The sequence below is a fragment of the Gossypium hirsutum genome, chromosome A04 (assembly GCF_007990345.1).
Source record: "Gossypium hirsutum isolate 1008001.06 chromosome A04, Gossypium_hirsutum_v2.1, whole genome shotgun sequence".
NCBI classification, from domain to species: domain Eukaryota; kingdom Viridiplantae; phylum Streptophyta; class Magnoliopsida; order Malvales; family Malvaceae; genus Gossypium; species Gossypium hirsutum.
This window is the reverse complement of record NC_053427.1, coordinates 87969846-87997385: the sequence shown is the minus strand read 5'-3', so window position 1 is coordinate 87997385 and position 27540 is coordinate 87969846. Positions and strand designations below refer to the sequence as shown.

Here is a 27540-nt window from a genome sequence, read left to right as displayed (position 1 = left end):
ACCGGGCCTTCAAGTTCATTGCAAGAATTGGTCCATCAATGGGTCCTAGCAATAGTTTATCATTTTTTCAGCTGTTTAATAATGCAAACCTCTCCATGAATTCAAGATGAAACCATCACATATAGGCATATGTGAGACTACTTGTTTAAAGGTAGAGTTACTCGTTTGATGTTTATAAGTTGAATCTTCGATGAGTGAGGTGCATTAATCATCTAATCTGAAAAGAGATTTAATTTGAATATAAAAACCATTGATCACCTCTCCCGACGTCGATAAAGAAAGAAGATATGGTCTGTGTGAAAATTGGTAACGGTTCATAAAGTGGTGCCAAAAGCTGTACAAGGTGATTCCAAAGGTTTCGAAGAAGGATTTAAGTGTGATCTTGGTGAGGTTTTTCGATGAAAAAAAAATGTTTTCCCCTTTTGGTGAACCATAAAAGGTTTATATGTTTTGGAGTGGATCTTGTTGTCTCACAGTACAAGGCATTTGGATATGATTGGGGGCTTCTAATCTTGCTAAGTGGTCAACAGGTGTAAATTTGTTGATAGGTTATGCTACCTATTCAAATATGAAGTCTTGTTTGAATTTTGAAGGGTTTGGGAAAAAAATTATAGACCTAAGGAGTGGACTTAGGTTAAAAAATATATTTGCTTAAAATATGAGTCTGGTTCATGCTCGTTCAAGGCTCACAAGAGCCTTACCCTCGACAAAAAAAAAAAAAAAGAAATTGCATTTTTTACCCTTTATAATGTATAAAATATAAATAAGTAATGGTAAAATTATAAATTGCCCCCTCCAAAATGATAAGATTTTAAATTAGGCGTCCAACAAAAACTATAAAGATTTTAATGTACGGGGTCCATCAAAAACTATAAAAATTACAACTAGCCATTTTCAAATGTGGGTGGATTGGGGCAAAATTTTAGATCTATATTTTGGGTCAGATTAAGTTTAGACAATTATAAAATGTATTAATATCATGTTTGATTCAACCCATAAACCCCTCTACCTAAATGGGTCTAATATAATTTGGCGTTTATCCATGTGTTATATATACAAGAGGTAGGTGTTAATGAAGGAAATGACCTACTATAGTAAAACAATCATTGTGGGTGAGTCCGTTGATAAGTTATGAGCAAGGCAAACCCTTTCTTTTTTTTTTCTTTTTTTTTTGTATAATTAAGGTATTTTTAATTAGGGGAGAAGTTAAAAACTTTTCTTTGAGGTGAGAATTAATAAAGAATAATTTTGAAGGGGCAAAATGTGAATTGTGATATTACAAAATTTAAAGGGGTAGTATAACAAATTTCCCATTTGGGGTGGGGGGTGTGGGGGGCTGCAAGGGTAGTGCTTGCCCCGTTAGTGCCTCCCTCTTCTCAATATCCCAAATGAAATCTAATCCTTTTGAAGTTTATGGTTATCCCATTTAACACTATCATCTTTAGAGTTTGAATTCAAATTATCCTTTCAGAAGTACAATGTGCCTTACTAATTTATCCAATACTTACTGATAATGACAAACCCGTTTTATTTTGTATAAACAAATATATAGTGATTTACCTTTAAAAAGCTAATTTTAAGGTCATATACAAATATTTCTAAGAAAGTTTCTAAAACTCACCATAAAGTTTACTATTCATCAGCCAATAACCTCTTGATTTAATGGTAAGAGTATTATGTTGTGTGCATGAGAGTTTGGGTTTAATCTCAAGCAGTCCTATCTCTTATCCCCACTTATAAAAAAAATTACTTTTTATCAAAACCCCAATAAAAGTGTACCTTAGAATTAATTTAGAGACAATACTTTTGCAATAGTAAATTATCATTCACTTCCAGAACCTTTTCTTCCTTTGAAATCCATGTTTCCTTTGGATGTAATAACCTGAAAAACAAAAAAAAGCCATAAACCATTTTAATCTTACATAAAAACAGCAGCTCTAGTCATAATTATATATGTTTATATACACATATACACATGTGGAGCTAAGTTATTCGAATTTGAGTGTGTCGGAACATAAACATATATATGACACAAATATAAATTTAAATTTTTTCATGTATTTGAAGGATTCTTGGAGTTTATCCTATATCTATGCATTTGACATGCAGGGCAAAGAGAGGGATACCTCCACCCCCCAAAAAAAAAGAAAAATTTTCAGTAAGTTATTTTAATTTTTAAGAAACTATAAATTAATATAATGGTATAATTGCACTTTAACTCCCCACAAAAATTATTCATTTTTGACATCATGTCTCTTTAAACTTAAGTAGAGATCCACGTCACAATATCCTACACATGACCTCACGATGTTACACCTTGATCACCAATTAGATCAATGAAATAGTAGCCAATATTGTGGCTTCCTATGTACGACATCGTGACATCACACCTTGATAACCAATAAATCAATGAAATAATAACTAAGGTCGCAATGTTCTACATATGACGTCACGATGCCACACCTTAATCACCTATTAGAGCAATAAAACAATAGCCAACATTGCGACTTCCTACATGTGGCATCGTGACATCACACCTTGGTCACCATTAAATTAGTGGGACAATAGAGAACATCGTAATGTTATATATACGTAACGTCACAACGCTACATACTGACTTTTGCTACCTATTTAATACAAGATGTGCTATTTCACATTTAAAAAAAAATTCATGTTAAGACTTCGTGTTAACATAATTACTCATACAATTATTTTAGTAAAACAATAATTATCATTAAAATACTCAAAAATATAATAATACTATCGAACTTTTAATTTTGATTTTAGTAAAACAATAATTATCATTAAAATACCCAAAAATATAATAATACCATCGAACTTTTGATTTTATAAATGAAACTTCGGTTAGAGTTTAGATATACATATTAAATTTTAATTTTGATACAATTGTACAATTAATATTATACATTGAACTAAAATTTAAGTATAGTTTTAATATTTATCCTTTAATGTTAAAATTTAATGATAATTTCTCACTTAACCATTATATAAGCCTTTTTAACTTGCAGATATTTTAGCCATGTGGGATTACTCAACAATATTACAAACGACTAACATGAAATGTTTTAGGGTTTAGGGTATTCTTACCCATGAAACGCTTGTATTGAGAAATGGCATGAAAATATGCTTCAAAGAATCCCCTATTCTCCTTTTGCAGCTCCTTCCACACTGCAAAAAAAATACACACACATTAATATCACCACTTTTCCTTATATTATACGTATATATACACATATATACAGGTATATATATATGTTGTATTTTGATCAGCTATATGCAATGATCACCTGTAACTGTAATGCATGGTCGAATGCTTGCATACTTTGCTAAGGCCTCAACACATTGTTGTCGGTTCATGTGAAGCAACAAACATCTCTCTATCATATACTGAACCTGCAAAATTTCTCATTCAAAAATAAGAAAAAAAAAGGACTTGAAAACAAATTATTTTTGGGACTTGAAAGAAAAAATATGAACAGTGAGGAGGACTTTGAAATTATACCATTCTAATGTAGCTTTGTGGGTGGCAATGAAGACAAGGAAGGTGAAGATGGTGGTGGTGGTGGTTTTGATGGTACATTATTATTATTTCCCTCGAAAAAGAAATGGACAAAGCCAGGGGGGAATGTTGAGATTGAGAGGCGAAATGGGAAATACTAAAAAAAATGGAAGAGGAGAAAAAGGTATATATAGCATGAGAGATATTTTGAAAATTTATGGTATTATACTATTTAGTTGGGTTAAATTGTGGTTTTGGTCCTTTTACTATGACTGAATTTGGATTTTAGTCTTTATAGTTTACTTTGATCTAATTTGGTTTTCTTTACTTGTACAATGTGATTAGTTAGTGTAAATAGTTACTGCTAATTAAAATGATGATGTGAAGTTAAAAAAAAAAACATTTTATTTCAACTCGTCACGTTGACACGGATATTTTTGTGTTGGAATTTTTTTTTTAATTATATACATGTTGAGGGAGGTTGACTTTATGACGAGTAGTCTGCGAAGTGTTGTTCATCAACAATCGACTTTGCTACGAACCTAATGTCTAAAACGGTGACCTAAAGTGGCAACAAGTTCACAGAGTGAAAGAGCCTTGTCAGGTGCTCTATATGTTATAGGACATGGGTTTGAGTCAAAACATGTGTGATTGGAGGTGCTCATGAGTCGGCTCAGGCCAATGCAAGGTATATAGATTAATTTTCTAAATTCGGGCTTGACCCAATTCAAAAAATGGACTTAATTTTTTCCTAAGCTTGACTCAATTTAAGAAAGGTAAGCCTGACTCATTCATATTTGATTTTGTTTAGATTAATTTTTATTTTAAAATATTTTTTAAAAGATATAATACATTAAATGCATTAAAAAGACACTAAAATAAAAGTTTTCTAACACATTAAAAATGCATTAAAAAGTATTTATATTAAAAAACACTACCATAAATATAATAAATATTTTATTATATTAAAAACACAAATAAATATAATAAATGTTTTATTTTATTAAATATAATTTTTAAAATTTTATGTTTTGCACTGGGTTATTTAGTTGGGTAGGTTTTTTTTTTTTGATTTTGGGTAATGACTTTAATTGTTATTGAGTTGGTGATTTAATATAAATATATATTTAACATATATAATTAATATAATATTTTGTATAACATAGTATATTCGTGCAGGGCTGGGATTGGACCAAAAAAAATTGGCCAAGGCTCAGCCCATATAGAATATGGGCCTTAAATTTTACCCAAGCTTATTTTTCTGAGCCTCGTATTTTTTTCCTACCCCCTTTCATTTTTCGAGCTTGAGCGGGTGGCCCGGTCCATGAGCAGATCTATGTGCGGCACGCCTGATTTGCTTTATCAGACACTCGATGAGGTGCTTTCGCTCTATGAACCTACCACCTCTTCAAATAGTCGAGCTCTAGGTAGAGTCGGGAGACAACCTCCTATTAGGGACAACACCGGATCTATTAAGGGGTTTGCTAGCTTCGGACAGAGCGGCTTTTGCCTCCAAGAGGACGACAATTCGTTGACTTCTCTCACTAAAGTCAAACTCCCCTCGACAATTTATATTGGTATTTTGACAGAAATAATTAACTATGTTTAATTATTTGAAATAAGTAATGATATTGTAAAAGTAAAAGATCAAATTATACCAAATTAACAGAGACTAAATCCAAATTCAAGCATAGCAGAAGGACCAAAATCAGAATTTCACCAATTAGTTAAAGAAATATAGGAACCACATTTGAAGAGAGTGACTGTTTATCCACAGATATCTAAGTGAAGGGCCAAAATAGCACTAGAAATCCAAGAGATAGATTCTCCTCATCTTTAGGAGATAAGAGCAAATAGAAGAAAATTTGTGTGTCTTGATGATGACTGCTTGCCTATTAGCCACTAGCCATTGTTGCTTTGAAAAAGCAGTCCCATCACCTACAAAACAATGACCGATCGCTGCGTTTTCTTTTAAGGATAAATTTAACATTTAGTCTCTGATTTTGAAAATTTTTCATTTTAGTCTTTAATTTTTTTTCTAGTCCACATTAGTTTTGAAATTTGGCAGCTTTTCTCAATTTAGTCCATAAATTTAAATTTTGTTAAAATATGATGAAGTTAAGCATAGAGATTGTGCTACTAGCCATTGGTGCTCTGAAAAAGTCCATCAGCTATAAAACCATGACTCATTGTTGCGCTTTCAAAAGGGACAAAGTAACGTATAGCTCTTAAATTTGGTAATTTTTTGGGATCTACTTTAGGCTCGAAACTTTGTAGCTTTCTCAATTTAATCCTGAATTTGGATTTAATTAAAGTATGATGACATGACATTTTTAGATTGATCACATCATAAATTGAACTTTTTTAAAGTTCTTAAATATTTTTTAAGATTTTATATAAAGTTTTTAAACTATGCTTTAAGGAACCAACATTAATGTGGACCAAAAAAAAAATTTAAGGATCAAGTTGAGAAAAAATACCAAGCTCGGGGACTAAATATTACTTTTCCCATTTTCTTAAGTGGTTCCTACGTATTAATTATTTCTTCCAATGGTCCCTTTAATGAGTGCTAAAAGACAAATGGAGGACCTCTTTGATCGAGTCATTGCATGGTTTCGAGGTGCAATCGGTGGATTTAATTAATTCAGTTAAAAAATAAAAATAACTGATTTGATTGATAAACTTTAATTCCGATCCCACTTTTTATCTACAATAATGATCATATCAATCGGAATCAATTTAATATTGTTGAGTCAATTAAATTGGTTAAATCAAATTTTTTCTTATTATTTTAAGATATTATATATAATTTATAACTAAATATATATTTTTTAAATTGAAAATAATATATTCACTAGATGCTTAAATTTAAGGATGATAAAACTCAAATTATTTTATGGATTTCGATTCGATCCACTCTGAATAGAAAAATGAGTATAGAATAATTATGAAAATTACTTACCTCACCTCGTCTCGATATTTTAAATTTACTATTTTACCATTTCATATTTAACTTTTAAAAGAATAAAAATGTAATAATATGTTATACGAAATACCTTAAAATGTTTAATCGAAATAGTAGTAGATATAACTCTTCTACGTCCATATTCGAATGTACATAGAAATTGTTAGAAATAACTAACATTAATAAATACCAAATTTGATGGGTGCAGAATAGTTATGGGTGCATCTAATATCCATAGAAATGGTATAGGGTTTCAAATTTAAACATTTATAGTAGATCGAGGCATGAGAAAGGATAGAGTATACCAACCGTAAGGCAACAACGAATTTAACAATGTACATTCTTACCCCATTCTATTATCATTATTAATTAAATCAACATGATAAATTATTTTAATCACTTATAAAATTAAATTAAATTTGAACCGACTTTTGATGGCTCAGGCCTTACGATCCATGGGATTGCTTTGTGTATGAGACATGAGCCACGTTATGGGATTAAATTGGTGAGCTTTGAGAGGCACATAAGGGAGATGGGTCCTTACGAATTAATAAAGTTAATACAAAAGGAATAAAGAGATGAGGACTTATTGCTTTGGCACCACAAATTTTGGAGGCACTCAAATCAAATTATTGGACATGTGAAATTTGGAGAATTTTATGAATCAATAATTCACGAATCAAATTATGATTCGTGAATTTCTGGGATGAACAATCAGTACCGTTAAATTAAAAGCTAGGGTTGATAAGATCTCAATAAATTCGGACATGTGTTATTTGAGTACTCGCATAAAAAAAAATCATATTAGTAGAAGTGTTCACGAGTGTATTGGATTAGATTCAACTTAAGCCCATATACAGTACCAATATTATATATTTACTCGAGCCCACCTTGATAAATAAATATAGTTTCAAATTTTGTCTAAGCCTACACTTAAGTAGTTTTTACACATTTTCGTAATTTTTTAATATGATTAATATTTTAACAATCCATCCGTTGAATTTATTGAGATATTTGTTCTTGTTCTGCATGTAGAATTTTTAATTGATTCTGTATCTCTATCATATCGATCTAAAATATTGTTGATATTAATATATATATAATAGTTGAAATTTTTTTTACATGAAACAAGTTGTTAGAAATTTTTAATTTATGAAAAATTTGACGTATATAATCTACATGATTGGAGAATGAAACATGATGATTAAGTTGTTAAAATATTAATCATATAAAATATTACGAAAGGGTGGAAACCCCGTATAAAATAAAATAAAAATTACATAACATAAACTTGAAAACAAATTGAGTCAAGTCGAATTCAAACACTAAATGTTAAAACCAGAACCCAATTTATATTTTAGACGGAATTTTTTACCCAAATTTATTTTCCGGAGTTAGTATTTTTACCTACATCTTATGTGAAATTGAAATAGGGCCATTTCAAAAGGGTTCATTTAGCCCAAGAACAAACTTGGTCACTGTGTTGCTGCCCACTGGTCCTTGCTCAAATACGCTACAAAGCCCAACAACGGTGCTTGTCAAAATGGAAGTGGACTAGAGGATACAACTAAATCTATTAGATGGGTCGGGTTAGTTCTCAGTCAATTCGAGTTTGAAAAATTTAGGATTTTTTTAGGTCGGATCATTTCGGGTTATTTTCACTTCATGTGTAATAATTCGGGTTTAATTTAATACACAGGAGTTGAGTCAAATCATACTCTTAATTGAAGAATAGGATTTTTTTTCTATCCACGGTATTTGAATCCGAAATCTTGCTTAAAGGCATCAAATTCCTTATAGGTTGATGCAATAGGCATTAGTAAATCTACTAATCCCATATTGTTCGAACTTGTATTTTTCATGAAGTACTTATATTTGATATATATTTGAATATGAGTATAAAATGGAATTCTTTGAGTAAACACTTTTTATTTATTTATTTATAAATTCACATTAAATATGTATTCATATCTAACAATTATTTGAATGTGAATAATGTACCCATTGTTGTGCCCCTATTTAAATGAACCATAAATGCTGTGGTACTAAATGAAAACATAAAGACAATTGGGGGACCACTGATTAAAAGAATCACAATTAAAAGCAAAAAGTTATTTACTCTTTTTCATGATAAATTAAATGCACAATCACATAAAAGGGAAGAAAACTAGAAAGGTTGTTGGCCTTGAAGAACCCTATTTATAGCCCCTAAAAAATGTTTAAATAACATTGGTTTTGGTTTTGATTTCCTCAAAAATGTTTGTATAGATGCACAACTGTTTTCATGAATATTTATGAATCTCGTCTTGGTTTGATGGTAAAGGTATTTACTGTTTTAAGCGTGGCCTGAATTCAAGTTGCGCTAATCGTTTTATTGTTAGGGTTTTACCCTCTTATTATAATTCATAGAAGAACACATATAATAATATAATAATAAAGTTGTTTATTGTCTATCATAACGGTCCGTAAGTCATTGAAATTTACAGTTAAATCTTTATTGTTTATATTTATTTTTGAAAATTTTTAATTTTTTAAGATTTATGATAAAATTTAGTAAGACTAAATTTATTTTTTTAATAAAATTTTAAAATATTTAATCTTAAACCCTAACATCTTAGATCTTTAGAACTTAAGGATTGTGAGCTTATCATTTATCTAATAATAACTAATAGAGAAAACAACATTGAAAAAGTTTTACCTATTGTTCAAGTGTTCGAACTAGCTCAACTTTAAATTTAATTGAAATCCAATATGACTACTCAATATTCAATATAATTTCAAACAACGAACACGCAATGATGAAAATTCCCAAAGAAAAAGATGTCAGTGAAGACCAACAAATCAAATACTATGGGTTTTACTTCTGATCGTAAACGGATTTTTAATCACAATAAATTATGATAAATATCAAAATTTTAAAATTATAAAATAATGATCATAACATGATGTTTGAATTTGAGGAGTAGCTAAAAGGACGGATAGTGACTTTGATCCCCGTTAACTAAAGATAGATTAACAATTTTAGTCAATTTCATTTATAAATATTCAACTTAAGTCCTTTTTAAAATATATCTTTTTCTTTTTTTTTTTTGCTTTGACCTCTAACTTCAAAAATTTTATTTTAGCCCCAATATCATGTTATTGGCTTTCCCTTGTTTGAATTACTGTCTGAATCCGACTTTGATATGATATTGTCTAATTAATTCTTGGTAAGAATCTATTAAATGCATGACAAAATGGTTGTCTCTGAGATTATAATATTTTCATATATATATACACACGCCTATATATACCTATGACAGTCACGAGAGGCTGCTATGAGCTCCATACTTTCAGCAATTCATTTAAAATATTGGCCCAAAGGTTGATGAATTTGCATTTAAGGTCAGGCATGGAAGTTTGATGACTTATTTTAATAGTCAAAAGTACAACTCATGGTGTTTCTTGTGATATTTTTTTTCTTATATATTATCTCCAATTTTTTTTTAAATTTTAGCGATGAATTTATTGAGAGAGATAATTACAAATTTTGAAAAAAATAATTTTTATGAATTATAAAATAGATTTTTAAAAAACACTTTAATTTCAACAATATAAATAAAGGGAAAGGATTGTATGAAACAGTGACGCCACGTCATCTGTATCCCTTTCCAATAGTTTTATGCCACATCAGTACTCTTATCCTGAATTTCAGGATTTTATCCTGAAAAAATCAAATCCAAATTAAAATACTGAAATTCAGGATAAGAGTACTGATGTGGCATAAATCTATTGGAAAGTGATACAGATGATGTGGCGTCACTATTTCATACAATCCTTTCTCATAAATAAATGTATGGCTTTGATTTAAGAGAAAAAATTTCGAACTAAAATGGGTAACAATTAAGTTTAAAATTTCAAAATCAAATGTTTGAAGATAATTATTATTAGAAAATGGTTAGAACTACTATAGCCCCTCTTCAACCCATAAATAGGAGAAAATGCGTTTCAATGCACTCGAATCCATGTCCTCTTGCATAGGCAATAATGTCCATGCCAATCGAGCTAAGACTTAATCAACAAATGTTTAAAAAATATTATTTTATCTAATGTGGAAAATTTTATAAAAAAATTCATAAATGAATTTAGAAGTCTGTAAAAATTATTATTTTATCTGATGTGTTTTCTTTGCTATTTATACCAGGGAGGGGCATGGAAAATTTTCCATTTAGACTATTTATAATTTATTTTAAATCAATAATAATAAATTTATATTTTAGCCCTCCCAAAAATAATAAAATTTTGATTTAATCATTTAGAAATTATAAAGATATAGACTATTAAAATGGTGAAATTGTAACTTTACTATTATAAAAATATACAATTTAATCCCGATCCCTAAAAAATTTTCTAACTCCACGGCTCCATTTATAGAAATTTTAACCACAACTATTTTTTTTCTTTGGTAACCTAACCACAAATATTTTAAAGGTAGTCAATTTTATCATTATGCCTTAAAAAACGTAAAAACTATCAATTTTCAATGTAGTAGGTTGGACATTTTGACCATAGGGTAGGTGATTTTATATCCATCGAGGCTATGAAAAGGTTAAAACATGCTATATAAGTACCTATTCTTCGTAAATTTGAAATTTTATTTCTCGACTTTTTAAATTTTAAAATTCAAATTTAACTATTAATATTATTAAATTTATTAGTGTAATATTTTAAAATTTAAAAAATACTTACATGATAGTTATGTAACTAAAAAAATGACGTAATAACTCTAAAGTTAACAAAATAATTTTAACACTGTTAATAATTGAACTTGAACTTTAAAATTTAAAAAATATAGAAATCGAATTTTTAAAATTAAGACTAAATCCTAAAATTTTAAAAACTACAAGAATTTATAACATATTTTAACTTTGAAAATTTTACTGAACGTACTCAAATCCATATTTTCCGAGGTGAGAGTGAATCCACAACCCAAAATAATTTGGAATGAATTGTCAACTCAATACGGTCATATATACACTATTCCCTTTGGCCCAATTAGGTGGTGGATATTGGTACAAAACGTAAAAGAACAAAAAGGGAGGTGTAAAAGGCTAAGAGAGGGTTGGCAAGTATGTTACATTTAATAAGTAACAGAGTAAAAAAAAAATTTGGATCGAAATTAAGTTGTATATTTTTACTATAATATTTTTACTATAGTAAATTTGTAATTTCATCATTTTAATAGTTTATATCTTTATAATTTTGAAAGGATTAAATTAAATTTTTATCATTTTTAAAGGACAAAAATATAATTTTACTATTACTAATTTAAAATTTTATAAATTATAAAGAGTCAAAATAAAAAAAAATCATTTTAGGGGGACCGGAACTCTGCCAACCCCTTAGTTCCGCCACTGATTTTAATAATTTATATAATTTGTGTTATATTTACTAAAAAAAAAGTAAATTGTGTCATGTATTTGAAATATTTTTATATTTTTGCATTAAGTCTTATTTGTGTTTGTGTTTCCTTTACGTGCAGCGGCAAGAAAAGTAATGTTTGGGGGTAAATAAGGGCCTTACCCCATCCTTTCACCCCAAAAGTGGAAAATTATTTTCCAATCCCTTAAAATGAAATGTTTTAGTTAAAACAATAGTAAAGTTACACTTTAAAAAAAAATTCAATTTCAGCTCCTCAAAGATAGAAAAAAAATTATAATTTAGTTTTTTTAAAAAAGTGTAAAATTTAAAGTTAATATAATAATAAAGATTATATTTTGACCTACACAAAAATTTATAATCGATTCTAGTCTCTCTGAAATAAATTTCGATTTTTTTCCCTATAATGTCGTATTTTAGTTATTTTCCTCATACCGTATTCATAATTGTGTGGTGTCGAACAATGAAAATCTTAACGAAACCCAAGTTTGCATGTGTATGCATAGTTGCAAAATTAAATTTGATGAAACTAATTTAATTGTTGGTATTTGATTCGGTTTAGTAAGTTAATTCGGTCGGATACTGATACATTAAAAATATAATTACAATAATTAAACTAACATAATTATAATTAATACATTATTTTAAATATTTTAATATATATAATATGTAAATATTTAATTGATTTAATCATCTGATTTGATTGTTTTGATTATTATAAAAAAAAGAATTTATTAAAATTTAATTTTTATAATTTTTTGGGGCTGAAAAGTAAATAAACCCGTGACATTGGAAAGAATGGCCATTTTTGTAGGCCACGAAATAAGGGGTTTTGTAATCCCAACAAAGAAATAAAGACAAACTTGTTTTGTCTTTTTGAATTTAAGAATCAGTTAAAAGAGATCCGATTCCCTACCGATTTTTCACATGCACAGCAACTATTTCTATAAAAAAAAAATTAACAATTATTTCATCAGTTTGTATTTTCGAAATACGAAACTGAGTGTTTGTATTTTCGAAATACGAAACTGAGTGTAATTTTTGTGATTTGAATTTTAAATGAATTGATTTGGATTGGTTAGTTGGATCGAGAATTGGTTGGTGTATTGGTTTGGAGAAAATTATTTGGCCGGTTGATTCAAGAATTGGTATGGACTGATAGAATCAATTTTTTTTTATATATTTAAAATATATTTAAAATTTTTAATTATTTATTTAATTGAATTGGATAGACCGCTGGAATTGGGAATTGGGAATCAGTCAGGGTAATAGTCCGAAGAAAACCATTAGATAGATTGATCCATGAATTAGTATGAATTGTTTTTAATTTTTTTAATGATTTATTTAATTGAAAAAATCATATCGGTCAGACTAACTAACTGGTGACTTAACTTGTTCAACCACTGATCTAATTTTAAAAACCTTAGTTTTAAAGGTGTTTATATGAATCAATTAAATTAAATTTTGTATCAAAAGTAAGCAAAAAATTCATGACATTACTGTCAAGGAAATCGAACATAAGTCCGATTGAGTAATTGACACAATATAACTACAAAGTCAAGTACTAGTAAGTGTTGGGTGTAAAGGTATTATGGTAGGGCATATTACACTCTTTAGGGTGTGCTTGGTTGGGGGTAAAAGCGGAGGAATGGGAGAAATGAAAAGAAAATTGGAAAGAAAATGAAGTTTGAGTGTACTTAGTTAGGAAGGAAAATGAGAGGAAAAAAAAAAGGTTGAGATCATTTTCCATCCTAATATATAAAAATAAATCATTCCAAATTGGAATGATGAGAGGAGAGTAAACGAGGGAGATGTGTAGTTTAAAATTATGCATTTTTCAAATGTTTTATTTTCTTTCCTTCCATTTTTCACCTCTACTGAACAATGGATGGAAAGAAAAAGTAAATTTCGTTCGATTTTTCTAACTCTCCTATCAATCACATATATGGAAAGAAAAATTATGTTTTCCATCTTTCTAGTTTTCTTCCTTTCAATTTTTTATCCTCCCAATTTTCTTTCCTCTCATCCGAACAAAGCCTTAGAGAGAGAATTTAAATTCGATCTTTAAATATAGCATTATTGAAAGGAGTAATCAGCACAAAAGAGTCTTCATAAACCCTAAAACAAACTATATATTGATTATACTCTTAGAAAATGAGAAAAATTCAGTTAAAATATTAAAATTTTATTTTTTATGCATTTGGATACGCTTTGCATTTATATTATTTGTTTTGTCTCATTCTTTGTATTACATTTTACTTTTATTTATATCATGCTATTATTATATAATCATATCATATTCAAAATTTTTACTTAAATTTTTTTAAAAATATTTTATCTTAACTTAAATTTTATTATATGTGAATCTTTTATAAATTAATTTTAATTTGATTCTAAATATATTTTGATTATATGTATATATTCTATAATGTTTGACTCTATTTAGGTTAACAATAAAAGCGTAATTGTCATGCATATAAAATTTTTAAGGGTAAGTTACATTAGTAGTCACTCAATTATTAGTAATTTTTTCATCTAATTATGAAAAATTACAAATGATAAATCAACTAATTAATTTTGTCTTTTTTGGTCACTCAATTATATCGAGCTTTTGGATGTTTCCATTTTTACGTCAAACCAACTGGTGATAAAAATGACAAAATTAAATAGTTAAATAATTATTTTGTAATTTTTTATAGTTAGACGACAGGAAAAAAAATTACTAATAACTGGGTGACTGCTTGTGTAATATGATGGTCAAATTAAATAAATATAAATTGTAGGTGAACTATAAAAATACACAAAATTAATTTAAATTTATAGTAATATAAGTGGATTCGTTCGTATATGTATAAATGGTGTGTTGTTCTTCAAAATCGGGATCGACCATTATGCTTTATTTATTTATTTTCTTTAGTTGTAAAGAAAGTTAAAGTTTAAAAGTTCAACTAATGATCAAAGGATTAGATTGTGTGACACTAATCACGTAAGATAATATATTGTACCACCAGAGGCGGGTGATAAAAAAATGAAATCCCATTGTACAGCTCTTTACCATCTTGATCATAGTATTAGCTACCATGTTCACTGTTCGTGGCACATGTTGGATCGTTAATTGTCAGTCCCTCGTCATCCATTTTCGAATCTCCAACCCCAGCAGTGGTATCCCCATTCATTCGATTCCCAGTATTAAGTTTACTGTTGTTTTGCTGTGACTCTCAATTAACAATCTACGCACCCCTTTTTCTTAAGTCATCTTTAGCCTATTTACTAATGCTTGAAGTTTTTCTTCTAAAATCGAGCTAACACCGACACAAATTCTCACATGCCAAAAAGGAAAAACCAAAAATAAAAATCAACCATGGAATATTATTGATGAAGTATAAGAGCCATTTACTAGCCGTTCATAATGGCTTACTTTTAGATGCTACATGAAATTGATTTCTTACCTATAAAAGGAACAATAAAACGAAACATAGAAGAATTAAAGAAATAAAGTTGTCACAAATACAAAAGAAAGCTACTAATGATGAGTTCATTATTATATAATTAGGAATATTCTAGTACTAATTTTTTTGTTGCTTTATGTTATTAGGACAAACATAAAAAATATTATTATATATTAGTTTATGACATATTTATGTGGAAAACATATTACATAAAAAATATATTTATAAAAATTTATATGAAAATATATTTATAAATTTCACTATCTGTTTTTAGATTCATTCTGGTCTGAAATTAAATATCTATATATATTCTAAATAAAAAAATATTTTTTATATAAATAAATTATTTGATGCAATATTAGGAAATTTCATAAATTTTACATGTGAGAATGATAGATGGAAAAAGTACTATGAAGGTCCCTATATTAAATGTCAGATTATATTTTGTCCATTCTGTTAAAAAAATGAGTAAATTGGTCTCTATATATTATATCTGTAGCGACGTAAAAATTTTAGCTTAGCTTGGTCGCTAATTGTGGCGATTTATTGAAAAAAAGTTTGAAATTTGACGTTTGTTTTTTTGAAATAAACAGGGAGTCGCCACCGATCCTTTTTCCTAGGTGTGATCGGACACCTATTAGATCTCTTATTAAAACAAATAAAAGGTTGAGTTTAGGTCTACGTTAAAATCCAGAGAAAATTTAGGGTTCGGGAGTCGGTTACGCGTGAGGAAGGTATTAGCACCCTCGCGACGCCCAAAATTGGTATCTTATTAAACACATGTTGTCTTGATTTTCAAAAATACGAATTCAATTTGACATTTAAGTGTGATCCAATTGAAGGAAATGAGAAGTTGCAAGTTTTTTTTGTTTTTTAGAAGGACGTCCCTTTTTAACACGAGCCGATTAATTTCACCCAACATAGCGATGAAATCGATGACTTAATGTTAAAATTGGTACATTGCCTTATTCTTAAAATTAAAATGTAAAAAGTTTTTAAAATGATAGTAAAAAAAATCCAAGAATATTATTGTCAAAAAATGCGAACAATGATGTGAATAATAAAATATATAAAATATAAAATATTAAAATATCAAAATATTAGAATAATAATAATTAATATTGACAAATAAAAAATAAAATAGAAATAAAAAAGATGTACATAATATATATTAGAAATAATAACGATGTTTAAAAAAATACTATTAATAATACTACATCAATATGTACATATATAAAAAATAAATACGTGATAATATTAAAAATATGTACATAATATAGTATTAAAAATATATACATAATATAGTTAAGATATATACATAAGATAACATGTAGAAAAAAATATATAAATAATATAATATTAAAGATATATAAATAAAATAGTATAAAATATATATACGTAATATAGAATTTAAAATATACCTAATATATTAAAAGAATATATATAATATAATATTAAGAAATATAATAATAACAAAAAAAAAGAGAGGGAGAGGGTGGGTGATTTTCGGCCACAAGGCCGGCCATCGTCCGGTCGTCGGACCGCCGCCAGCGCCACCGTACACGGCAGCCGGACCTTAAAAAACTTTTTTGGTAAAAATGGGTAAGCTTCTTCCTTTTATTTTTTACTTTCATATAAAAGAAACAAAATAAGATTGAAAGGAAAACAATAAGTAAACAAAGAACTTAAAATGAGAATAGACAAAGAAACCTCTTTTGCTTTGATCTTTGATTAATCTCCAAAAAACCTAGCTTCTCCAAAAACTAGCCTTCACAATAACTCTTCTCCTTGATTACTTTAAAAAGAAACCTCTCCAAAAATCCTTTACAGTAACTTTCTCTCCCAAAAACTCTCCAAAAAAAAAATCCCTCCATATACAAAATATGAGAAGGCTTATATAGTCATTTACAAAATATTTTTTTATTGTTTATGTCTTCATTTGTAGGTACAAGTGGTGGTGGAGCAAGTGTGGTTAGTGGAGTAGGTAATGGAGCAAGTGTGGCTAGTGGAGTTGGTGGTGGAAAAAGAGTGGCTAGTGGAGTTGGTGGTGGAAAAGGAGTGGCTAGTTGAGAAAAGTTTAAGTTGTGGGCTAGGTTTTTTTATTTTGATTTGGGCTTAGGGTTTGGGCCGTTGGGGTTTTGATGTAAATTGGGCTTTGGGTAGTTAAGATTTTGGGTTTTGGGTTTAATTTTGGTGGGTTAGGTAAGGCTAAATCGGGTTTTGATGTAAATGGGCTAAAATTGGCCTACAACAGCTGCCCCTCTTTGCTTATTATCGTGTAACGAGAATAGAGCAAAGATATAAAGAAAGGCCAATTTTGCCCGGTCTTGCTAAGTATGGACTTCTTTGGTGCTCTTCTCATCCAGGTAGTCTCTTTCCAGTCCATCGCATCTTATAGCTTTGGTTCAATCCACTGCAAATTCGAAGATATGCCTTGTAGCTTCAATCTGTTCCAATGTAATTCAATATGCTCTTCTATCGCTTCAGTGAGATAAGGTTTTGGGTCTTCTCTTCTGCCACTTTAGAAAGGCAAGATCTGATATCCTCGATTAACTCCACTGCAACTTCAGGGAGACAAAATCTGGTGTCTTCAATCAGCTCTAATATTGATTCTTTACTCGGCATGTGATCCTGAGCTCAACTCATTTCTCGCAATATGAATTGACTCTGTAAAACTAGACATTAAAAACAGAAATTGAAAATAGCTCAGCACGTGAGCCAAGGCTCAACTCACATCTCGCAAAAGTAGATTTTGAAAATACCTCGACATGTGAACCCAAGGCTCAACTCACATCTCGCAATATGAATTGATTTTTGAAAAATATAAATTGAAAAAATAGAAATTGAAAAGCAGAAATTAAAAAGACCTCAGCATGTGAGCCGAGACTCAACTCACCTCTCGCAATATGAGTTAATTTTTGACAAACAGAAATTGAAATTACCTCAGCGTATCCCGAGGCTCAACTCACCTTTCGCAATATGAGTTGATTTTTTTGAAAAACAGAAATTTAAAAATACCTCAGCGTGTCCTGAGGCTCAACTCACCTCTCGCAATATGAGTTGATTTTTTTTTACGAACAGAAATTGAAGAACAGAAATTGAAAAGACCTCAGCATGTGAGCCGAGTCTCAACTCACCTCTCGCAATATAAGTTAATTTTTGACAAACAGAAATTGAAATTACCTTAGCGTGTCCCGAGGCTCAACTCACCTCTCGCAATATGAGTTGATTTTTGGAAAACAAAAATTTAAAAATACCTCAGCGTGTCCTGAGGCTCAACTCACCTCTCGCAATATGAGTTGATTTTTTTTTTACGAACAGAAATTGAAAAACAGAAATTGAAAAGACCTCAGCCTGTGAGCCGAGGCTCAACTCACCTCTCGCAATATGAGTTGATTTTTGACAAACAGAAATTGAAATTACCTCAGCGTGTCTTGAGGCTCAACTCACCTCTCGCAATATGAGTTGATTTTTGACAAACAGAAATTGAAATTACCTCAGCGTGTCCTGAGGCTCAACTCACCTCTAGCAATATGAGTTGATTTTGAAAAATAAAAATTAAAAGTATCTCAACGTGTCTTGAGGCTCAACTCATCTCTCGCAATATGAGTTGATTTTCCTTGAAAAGCATGAATTAAAAACATCAAAATACCCAAAACCTGTGCTTTGGTAGAACTCGGGTGTCTTTTCCTTTGATTCAGTGCGACTCTTATTCAAGATTTCTTGCTCTGTTGGAGTACCTGTATATGCTATGTATGATGTTATCATGATATGCACATGTTTGTCTTAAATGCTTTTATGCCTACATGATTATGCAGTGCTCCTTAAGCATGTTTGTCGTATGTCCATTTAGCCACGATTGTTGAGGATCTGTGTTCATTGCTTTGATTCTCGACTTTCTCTTCAGGCCTTATACCTGCCTTCAAGCTTCACGAGTAATCGACGTTCCTCAGATATCACTCTTCTGCCCCTGATTGAACTTTGTTCTTACTTTGAGACTCTTGTGCTTATCAAATTTTCATCCAGGTAATGCTTAACATTTCTTTTGTTTAGAGTATGTCATTTCTCCATTTATCATGTAAATAAACACATAATGAGATGCATGAAAAATGTCAGGTAGGGAAAAAATGATATTTCATATTCATCTATTTCAAATGTGGCAAATAAAGCAAGTTAACCAATGAGATTAAAAAATGTCAAAAAGAAAGAAAGGATCGTATTCAACGGATACAAATACTTTAGATATTCGACACATGAACTCTTCCACGTTTCTCAATCAAAAATCTTTTCGAGTCTGGCTCTTTGCGTAGAAGATTTCGAGCTTTCAGAAATGCTTCAAATACTGTAGTCTCGCTGTTTGACCCGCTGTTAAAACGCCACGCTCTTTAAGCCAGTTTACCTCATTAGGACGCCCTCTCGGGTTTTCATCCTAATCTTTTGTGCTAATCAAGACGCCCTTTGCGGGTTTTCGCCTTGATCCCTCTTTTTTTTTTGGATGCCCTTTTCGAGTTTTCATCTCAAGCATAATATTTTTTCACAGCATCTGAGTTCACTGGATTCGGTAGCTCCTTGCCATCCATCTCGGTAAGGATCAAAGCTCCTCCTGAAAATGCCTTCTTTACGACGTATGGTCCTTCCCAATTTGGTGCCCATTTTCCTCGCAGGTCCTTTTGTATTGGGAGAATCTTCCTCAGTACGAGTTCTCCTTCATGGAATTCTCTTGGCCATACTTTCTTGTCATGGGCCGCGATCATTCTCTTCTGGTACATCTGCCCGTGACAAATTACTTTTAGACGTTTTTCTTCGATGAGGTTCAACTAATCATATCGAGCTCGAACCCATTCTGCTTCTTCTAACTTTAATTCCATTAAGACTCGCAGGGAGGGGATCTCAACCTCAATAGGTAGCACAGCTTCCATTCCGTAAGCTAGAGAGAAAGGAGTTGCTCCCGTAGATGTTCGCACAGATGTGCGATATGCAAACAAAGCAAATGGAAGCTTCTCGTGCCAATCTTTATATGTCTCAGTCATTTTCCCAATGATCCTCTTAATATTTTTATTGGCTGCTTCAACAGCCCCGTTCATCTTTGGGCGATAGGGCGAGGAGTTATGATGCTTTATTTGGAACTGCTCGCACACTTCTTTCATCATCTTATTGTTCAGATTCGTGGCATTATCTGAAATGATTCTTTCAGGCAAACCATATCGGCAAATGATTTCCTTTTTCAAAAACCTGCAAACTGCAGTCCTCGTCACATTGGCAAACGAAGCGGCTTCTATCCATTTTGTGAAGTAATCGATGACTACAAAAACGAATCGATGTCCATTTGATGCTTTTGGAGAAATTGGCCCTATGACATCCATGCCCCACATAGAAAAAGGCCACGGAGAAGTCATGATATGAAGGGGTGAAGGGGCTACATGAATTTTATCGCCGTAGATTTGACATTTGTGGCATTTTCTGGCAAAATTGATGCAGTCATTTTCCATTGTCAACCAATAATAACCGAGTCTCATGATCTTTCTGGCCATATTGAAACCATTGGCATGCGTTCCGTAAATTCCCTCATGGACCTCTTCAAGTATTTTTCTGACTTCAACATCATCCACACATCTCAAAATCATCTGATCATTTCCTCTTTTATACAGGATATCCCCATCAAGAACAAATCCCGCTGCCATTTTTCTAATTGTTCTTTTATCGTTCTCATTCGCTTGTTCGGGATACCTTTGATTCTTGATATATTCTAAGATATCATGGAACCAAGGCCGTCCGTCTACTTCTTTCTCAATGCTACAACAGTGTGCAGGGACCTCGTATATGCTCATTTTGAGGGGCATTATTTCTGCTTCTCTACTTGCTTTGAACATTGAAGCCAAAGTGGCCAGGGCATCAGCCAGTTGGTTCTCTTCTCGTGGGAAGTAATGAAAAGTTATTTTTTTGAATTCCTTGATCAATCCAACCACTAAATCGCTGTACTTAATCAATTTTGAGTCCCTCACTTCCCACTCTCCACGGATTTGGTAAATCACTAGGGCCGAGTCCCCGTACACCTCCAAGATCTTGATGTTTCGTTCGATAGCTGCACGAAGCCCCATGATACAGGCCTCATATTCTGCGATATTATTGGTACAGAAGAAGTTCAGTCTTGCGGTGAACGGATAATGATTCCCGTCTAGTGATACCAGGATTGCTCCAATTCCATGCCCTAAAGTATTTGACGCACCATCAAAGCACATCTTCCATAACTTCTCTTTTGATGACTCGGATTCTATTTCTGTGATGCACATTAAGTCTTCGTCTGGGAAATCAAATCTTAAAGGCTCATATTCATCTATCGTTCGAGTTGCTAAGAAGTCAGCTATTGCGCTCCCTTTTATCGACTTCTGACTTGCATAGGTAATGTCATATTCCGAAAGGAGGATCTGCCATCGTGCCATTCTTCCTGATAGTGTCAGCGATTCCATCATTTATTTTATTGGGTCCAGCTTTGAAATTAGCCATGTCGTGTGATACAACATATATTGTCTGAGTCTCTGAGCTACCTAAACCAGAGCGCAACAATATTTCTCAATGAACGAATATTTTGCCTCATATTCAGAAAACTTTTTGCTGAGGTAGTAGATCGCTTTTTCTTTCTTTCCTGACTCGTCGTGTTGCCCCAGTACGCAACCCATTGAACTTTCGAACACAGTCAAATACAATATTAATGGTCTTCCAAGAGTTGGCGGTACTAGCATTGAAGGACTGGACAAATATTGTTTTATCTTATCAAAGGCCACCTGGCATTCCTCGTTCCATTCTCCCGGGTTATGTTTTCGAAGAAGTCGAAAGATTGGGTCGCATTGGTTGGTAAGTTGAGCGATAAATCGGGCGATGTAGTTTAATCTCCTTAAAAATCCTCTAACTTCCTTTTGCGTGCGCGGAGGTGGTAATTCTTTGATGGCTTTTATTCTATCTGGATCAATTTCGATACCTCTTTCACTAACAATGAAGCCTAGCAACTTTCCCGAGGTAGCCTCAAATGTACATTTGGCTGGATTAAGCTTTAGCTGAAACTTTCTCAGCCTTTCGAACAACTTCTTGAGGTCCACTACATGCTCTTCTTCCCCTCGAGATTTAGCAATCATGTCGTCGACGTAGACCTCTATTTCTTTATGCATCATGTCATGGAATAACGTTACCATAGCCCTCTGATATGTTGCCCCAGCATTCTTTAACCCGAATGGCATCACCTTGTAGCAGAACGTTCCCTACATTGTTATGAAGGTAGTTTTCTCCATATCCTCAAGGGCCATCTTGATCTGATTATACCCCGAGAATCCATCCATGAAAGAAAACAATGAATGTTTTGCTGTGTTGTCCACCAACGTGTCAATATGTGGCAAGGGAAAATTATCTTTTGGGCTTGCTCGATTCAGGTCACGGTAATCCACGCACATTCGTACTTTGCCATCTTTCTTTGGTACCGGGACTATGTTATCCACCCATTCTAGATATTTGGAGGCTTGTAGGAAGCCAGCATGAAATTACTTCTTGACTTCCTCTTTTATTTTTAACAGCATTTCGGGTCTCATCCGTCTTAATTTTTGCTGGATGGGCTTGCATTCTGGCTTTAATGGGAGCTTATGGACCACTAAATCTTCATCTAGCCCTGGCATGTCCTGGTATGACCATGCAAAAACATCTTTGTATTCGCGGAGTAAAATGATCAAACTATGTCTGGTACTCTCTGAAATAGAAGTCCCAATCTTCACTTCTTGTTTCCTCTCTTCAATGCCCAAATTTATTGTTTCCACAGATTCTTCATGAGGCAAAATCTGTTTATCCTCTTGTTCCACCATTCTTAACAATTCAGGAGACGAGACATAATTTTCAGCATTTTCTTCGGCTTCAAATTCTCCTAAGCAAACCGCCTTCTCAAAATCAATTTCAAGATTCGTAACGGGCTTATTCATGTCGTCGATATCCGAGCACCTGAAAGTTGAATGGAAAAGGAAGCTATAGAGGGGCATCCAAGTATCGGAATCAACAAAGAAATGTCATGTCATGGCAATGAGGCAAATGTGAGTATAGGCTATGAAATGAGAAAATGATTATGAAATTAGCGATAATGCGAAAAAAAATCGTGACAAAATGCATCTTTATTGATATTCATTTAAATGATAAAGAGCGAATGCAAACTCTTACAAAAGAATTCTATTATATTTAAGGACATAACAGAATGTTAGCGTTTGAGCATTACTCTGAAGACTTATAAACTACAAGAAGATCCTCGGCAGTCCAATTGTTCAACATGAAACCTGGGGGACAAGGGCGTATTTTTGAGACGTCTTTACTCGCGTTAGCTCCTTTATTAATGACATTTATACTGATATTCTGAAAACCCTTTTCAATTAACCATAGCGTGTTTCGTGGACCATCTTGTTCAGGGTACATCATTCCAGCAGATGTAAATGTTTTTGACAAAGGAGGGTACTCTATTGGTTCCCATTCTGGTTCTTGGCCCAAAGTTCTTACAATCCTTCTTTCCTGATCTTTTTTCCACTGTCTTCTTCTTTGACGCATGTCAGGCTGGAACCCCAAACCGTATCGGGCCCTGTGGTGCACTGGCTTTAAAGCCCTGACTATTCCTTGCAGATATCTCCCTAAACCTCTTCTCGCTCGAGCTCCCCTTCCTACGGCCAATTTGACACCCATTCTAGTATTTCTCGACAGTTTTGGCATCGGAATTCTGTTTCCCTCAACAACAAAAGTGGCATTGACGAATTCAAGGGATCGGAAGGAACATTCCAATGCGTCTTTGTTCACTTCCAAGTACGGTGCATCGGCAGAGACAGATGCGACAATGTCTTCTTCTCCCTTGACAGTGACCAAACAGCCGTCCATGATAAATTTCACCTTTTGATGGAGGGATGATGGGACTGCTCCAGCAGAATGGATCTAGGGTCTTCCCAAAAGGCAGTTATAAGAGGGTGTAATGTCCATGACTTGGAACTCGACATCATAAATGTAAGGGCCCACTTCCAAAGGGATTTCGATCTTTCCCATGACTTCGCGCCTCGTTCCGTCGAATGCCCTTACCGTGGAATGACAGGGCCTTAAATAGGACAAATCCATCCGTATTCTGGAAAGCGTGGCCAATGGCATAACATTTAATACTGACCCATTATCGATGAGTACGTTCGGTATTATGTAACCCTTGCAGCGAGTCGTGATATGTAGCGCTTTCACCGAGCCCCTACCATTTGGCGGTATCTCATCATCACTAAAAAAGATGAAATTGTCCGCATTTAGATTATTTACCCACCTATCAAGTTTCTCAACGGATATGTTGTTGGCCACATAAGCTTGATTTAACACCTTCAATAATGTATTCCGGTGTGGCTCTAAATTTAACAGTAGAGATAAAACTGAGATTCGTGCTGGCTACTTACTCAATTGTTCCACCACACTATACTCGCTGTGCTTGATAAATTTCAAGAATTCCTGAGCTTCTTCCTCATTCACAGGCTTTTTGGTTTCTTGCACGGGTGGAATTTCTTGCTCGACTTCGACTTCGTGCATCACTGCTTTCCCTTTTTGCTTCCAATCGCTATTCTTTTTTGCTGGTTCGACTTCTTTCGAATAACAACGCCCACTGCGGGTAAAATGACCTACTTCCCCAATGTCTGCAGTTGTGGCTTCGGGCTTTTCCCCTTCAGGTGCGATGATATTGACATTGTACTTCCACGGTACTGCTTTATTGTCCTTATAAGGAAAAGGAGATGGTACTTCGATTATCATTTTTGGTTTCACTAGCTCCTTCTTCGCGTCATAATAAATTATTAACGGTCGGTCGGCGCTATACAGGAAACCTGATGATTGATTGTCAGAGGCACATATTTCTCCACTGTCGGCCTCTTTGGCTTTACAAAAAATCCCAATCTCCCTGTTATCCATCATATTTTGCAGTAAATTTCTGAATTCCTCGTAGGACTGAATGTCGTGCCCTTCAATGCCATGGAACTTACAAAAACTGTGACCTTTTGCATCTTTTCCTTCGGATACTCCGTTAACACGACAGAGTAACCCTTTCTCACTTAGTACCTCCCAGATTCTCTGCAGAGGTGTTCTTACTTCAGAAACGCATCTTCTACTTTGTCGTTTATCCTCCTCTCCTACTGTGCTCACATTCGCTTCGGTGTGGTTTAGGAATGGATTCCCGGTCGTACTGCCAGTACCATCAAATTGTAAAATGCCCGCATGGTAAAATCCCAATCGATGAGCCCTTTAACTCTCCTTTTGAAAGTAAGACAGTTCTCAGTAGAATGCCCCTGGTTCCCCGCATGGTATGCACAACTAGTGTTTGGATCGTGCCATTTCGGGTATGGAGGTTTAAGGGGGGCCATGTAATGGGGAGATATCAATTGTTTCTCCAAGAGTTTTGGGTACAATTCCCCATACGACACAGGGATAGGAGTAAATTGTGGCCTCTCGGGGTTGGACCTTGTTGGTCTTGGTTCGTTTCTGGGTTGGTTTTGAACTGGTGCAGTGTTTTGTGAAAAAGTGGTGACGGGTCTTTGGTTGTTCATGGCGTATACGGGGTAGAACGGATGTGGTGCTTGGTAGTAAGGGGTTTGAGGAGGATAATAAAAATTTGAAGGTGGATAATTTCGAGGTCGGGGTTGATTTGGATATGGATTAGGGGCATAATGGTTTCCCATTCCCACCATATGGGCTTCTGGTTCTTTCTTCTTCATAGGCGCTGCCCTTTTTGAACCTTCTGAACCTTCCATTCTACCGCTCTTGACGGCATTCTCTATGAGCTCACTAGATATTACAATATCCGCAAACTCCTTCGTGGCACTTCCCACTAGTTTGTCATAAAACGGCGCATTTAAGGTGTTGATAAAGAGAACGGTTATCTCCGTTTTTATTAGTGGGGGCTCCACTTGGGCCGAGACGTCTCTCCATCTCTGCGCATACTGTCTGAAGGTCTCTGATGGCTTTTTCTCCATCATTTGGAAGGTCATCCGGTCTGGCACCATGTCTGATACATGCTTGTACTGCTCGCAGAATGTAGACGCCAAGTCTTTCCAAGATCGAATCTTTTCTCTACTAAGTTGGTTGTACCACCGAAGAGATGATCTTGTTAGACTATCTTGAAAGCAATGTATGAGTAGTTTATCCTCGTTCACATAACCGGTCATTTTTCGACAGAACATAATGAGATATACTTTTGGGCACATTGTCTCATCATACTTCTCAAAATCAGGCACTTTGAACTTCGGAGGCAAAATTAGATTAGGTACCAAACTGAGTTCCTTGGCACCTAGTGCGGAGAAGACTTCAGTGCCTTCTATTGCTTTGAGTCTTTCCTCTAGACTCCTATATTTTGCGTCATCGTTATCCAATTTCAACTTGGCTACCTCTGCTGGGTCATCTAGATCTGGAACTAGTGGATCAGCAGGACTAACCCTTGGGTTCGACGCGAATATTCCTTGCCCTAAATTAGTGGGTGGAGCAGGTGGCATAGGTCGATGTTCCAAGCCTGTGGGTTCCCCTTGAGTATACCCTCTTTGTGTTGTATACGCGGGCGGTGGAGTGAATACCGGGGGATAGAGTGGATCCTGATTGTGGTGAATTCTTGACCGAGGTTCCATAACATCGGAGTTCTGCATGGGTCCTTTTCCTTTGACCAAAGTTGTCATCATCTCCATCATTTTAGCCATCTGATCTCTTTGCTCGAGTGATTCCTCTCGAGATCTCACCATTAGGTCTCTCGTCTCTTGTTGCGATTTGGTCAGTTGCTCTTGTAATTTCTTTTGAGCCATTTTCATCTTTTCAATTCTCTCATTGAATTCAGCTTCCATTACTCTAGCTTGTTGGCGCGTTTTATAGGAATGACGTGGTTCCAGATTTATGGTATTACAACTGCGAATTGTATATTTTATCTTTCAGCGACCGAATATGGGATATGCAATGTATGAATGAATACATGAATGAATGTATGAATGTCAAAATGTTAGTTATGAATAAATATGCAAGAATTTGGTGTTGATTTCAAGATAGCCCCATATTTAGGCATTTCATTTATCAAAAGAGTCTATTACGAAAAGTTTCCATTTTTCCAACAATTACACGAATTTTCTAGCCACATTGCCTTGTTTCTTCACTTGCTCTAAGAACTCTGATATACTCGATCT

General features: G+C 33.1%; 1 protein-coding gene across 1 annotated transcript; it reads right to left on the bottom strand.

Annotated features, from left to right (window-relative positions):
- Positions 1-1628: 1628 nt before the first annotated feature.
- On the bottom strand, positions 1629-3711 carry LOC107933354 (uncharacterized). The gene is made up of 4 exons (XM_016865537.2): positions 3524-3711; positions 3309-3414; positions 3109-3189; positions 1629-1882 (listed from the first exon to the last, which is right to left on the bottom strand). Exons 1-4 carry the CDS (start codon positions 3599-3601, stop codon positions 1827-1829), a joined length of 321 nt encoding a protein of 106 aa, XP_016721026.1. The 5' UTR covers positions 3602-3711; the 3' UTR covers positions 1629-1826.
- Between the last annotated feature and the right edge of the window lie 23829 nt (positions 3712-27540).

Coding starts and splice junctions, on each gene's coding strand:
- LOC107933354 (XM_016865537.2), bottom strand. CDS start 3,601: ATGTACCATCAAAACCACCACCACCACCATCTTCACCTTCCTTGTCTT. Junction 3,190..3,308: donor ACCATGCATTACAGTTACAG/GTGATCATTGCA, acceptor TTTTTTTTGCAG/TGTGGAAGGAGCTGCAAAAG. Junction 1,883..3,108: donor TCAATACAAGCGTTTCATGG/GTAAGAATACCC, acceptor TTTGTTTTTCAG/GTTATTACATCCAAAGGAAA.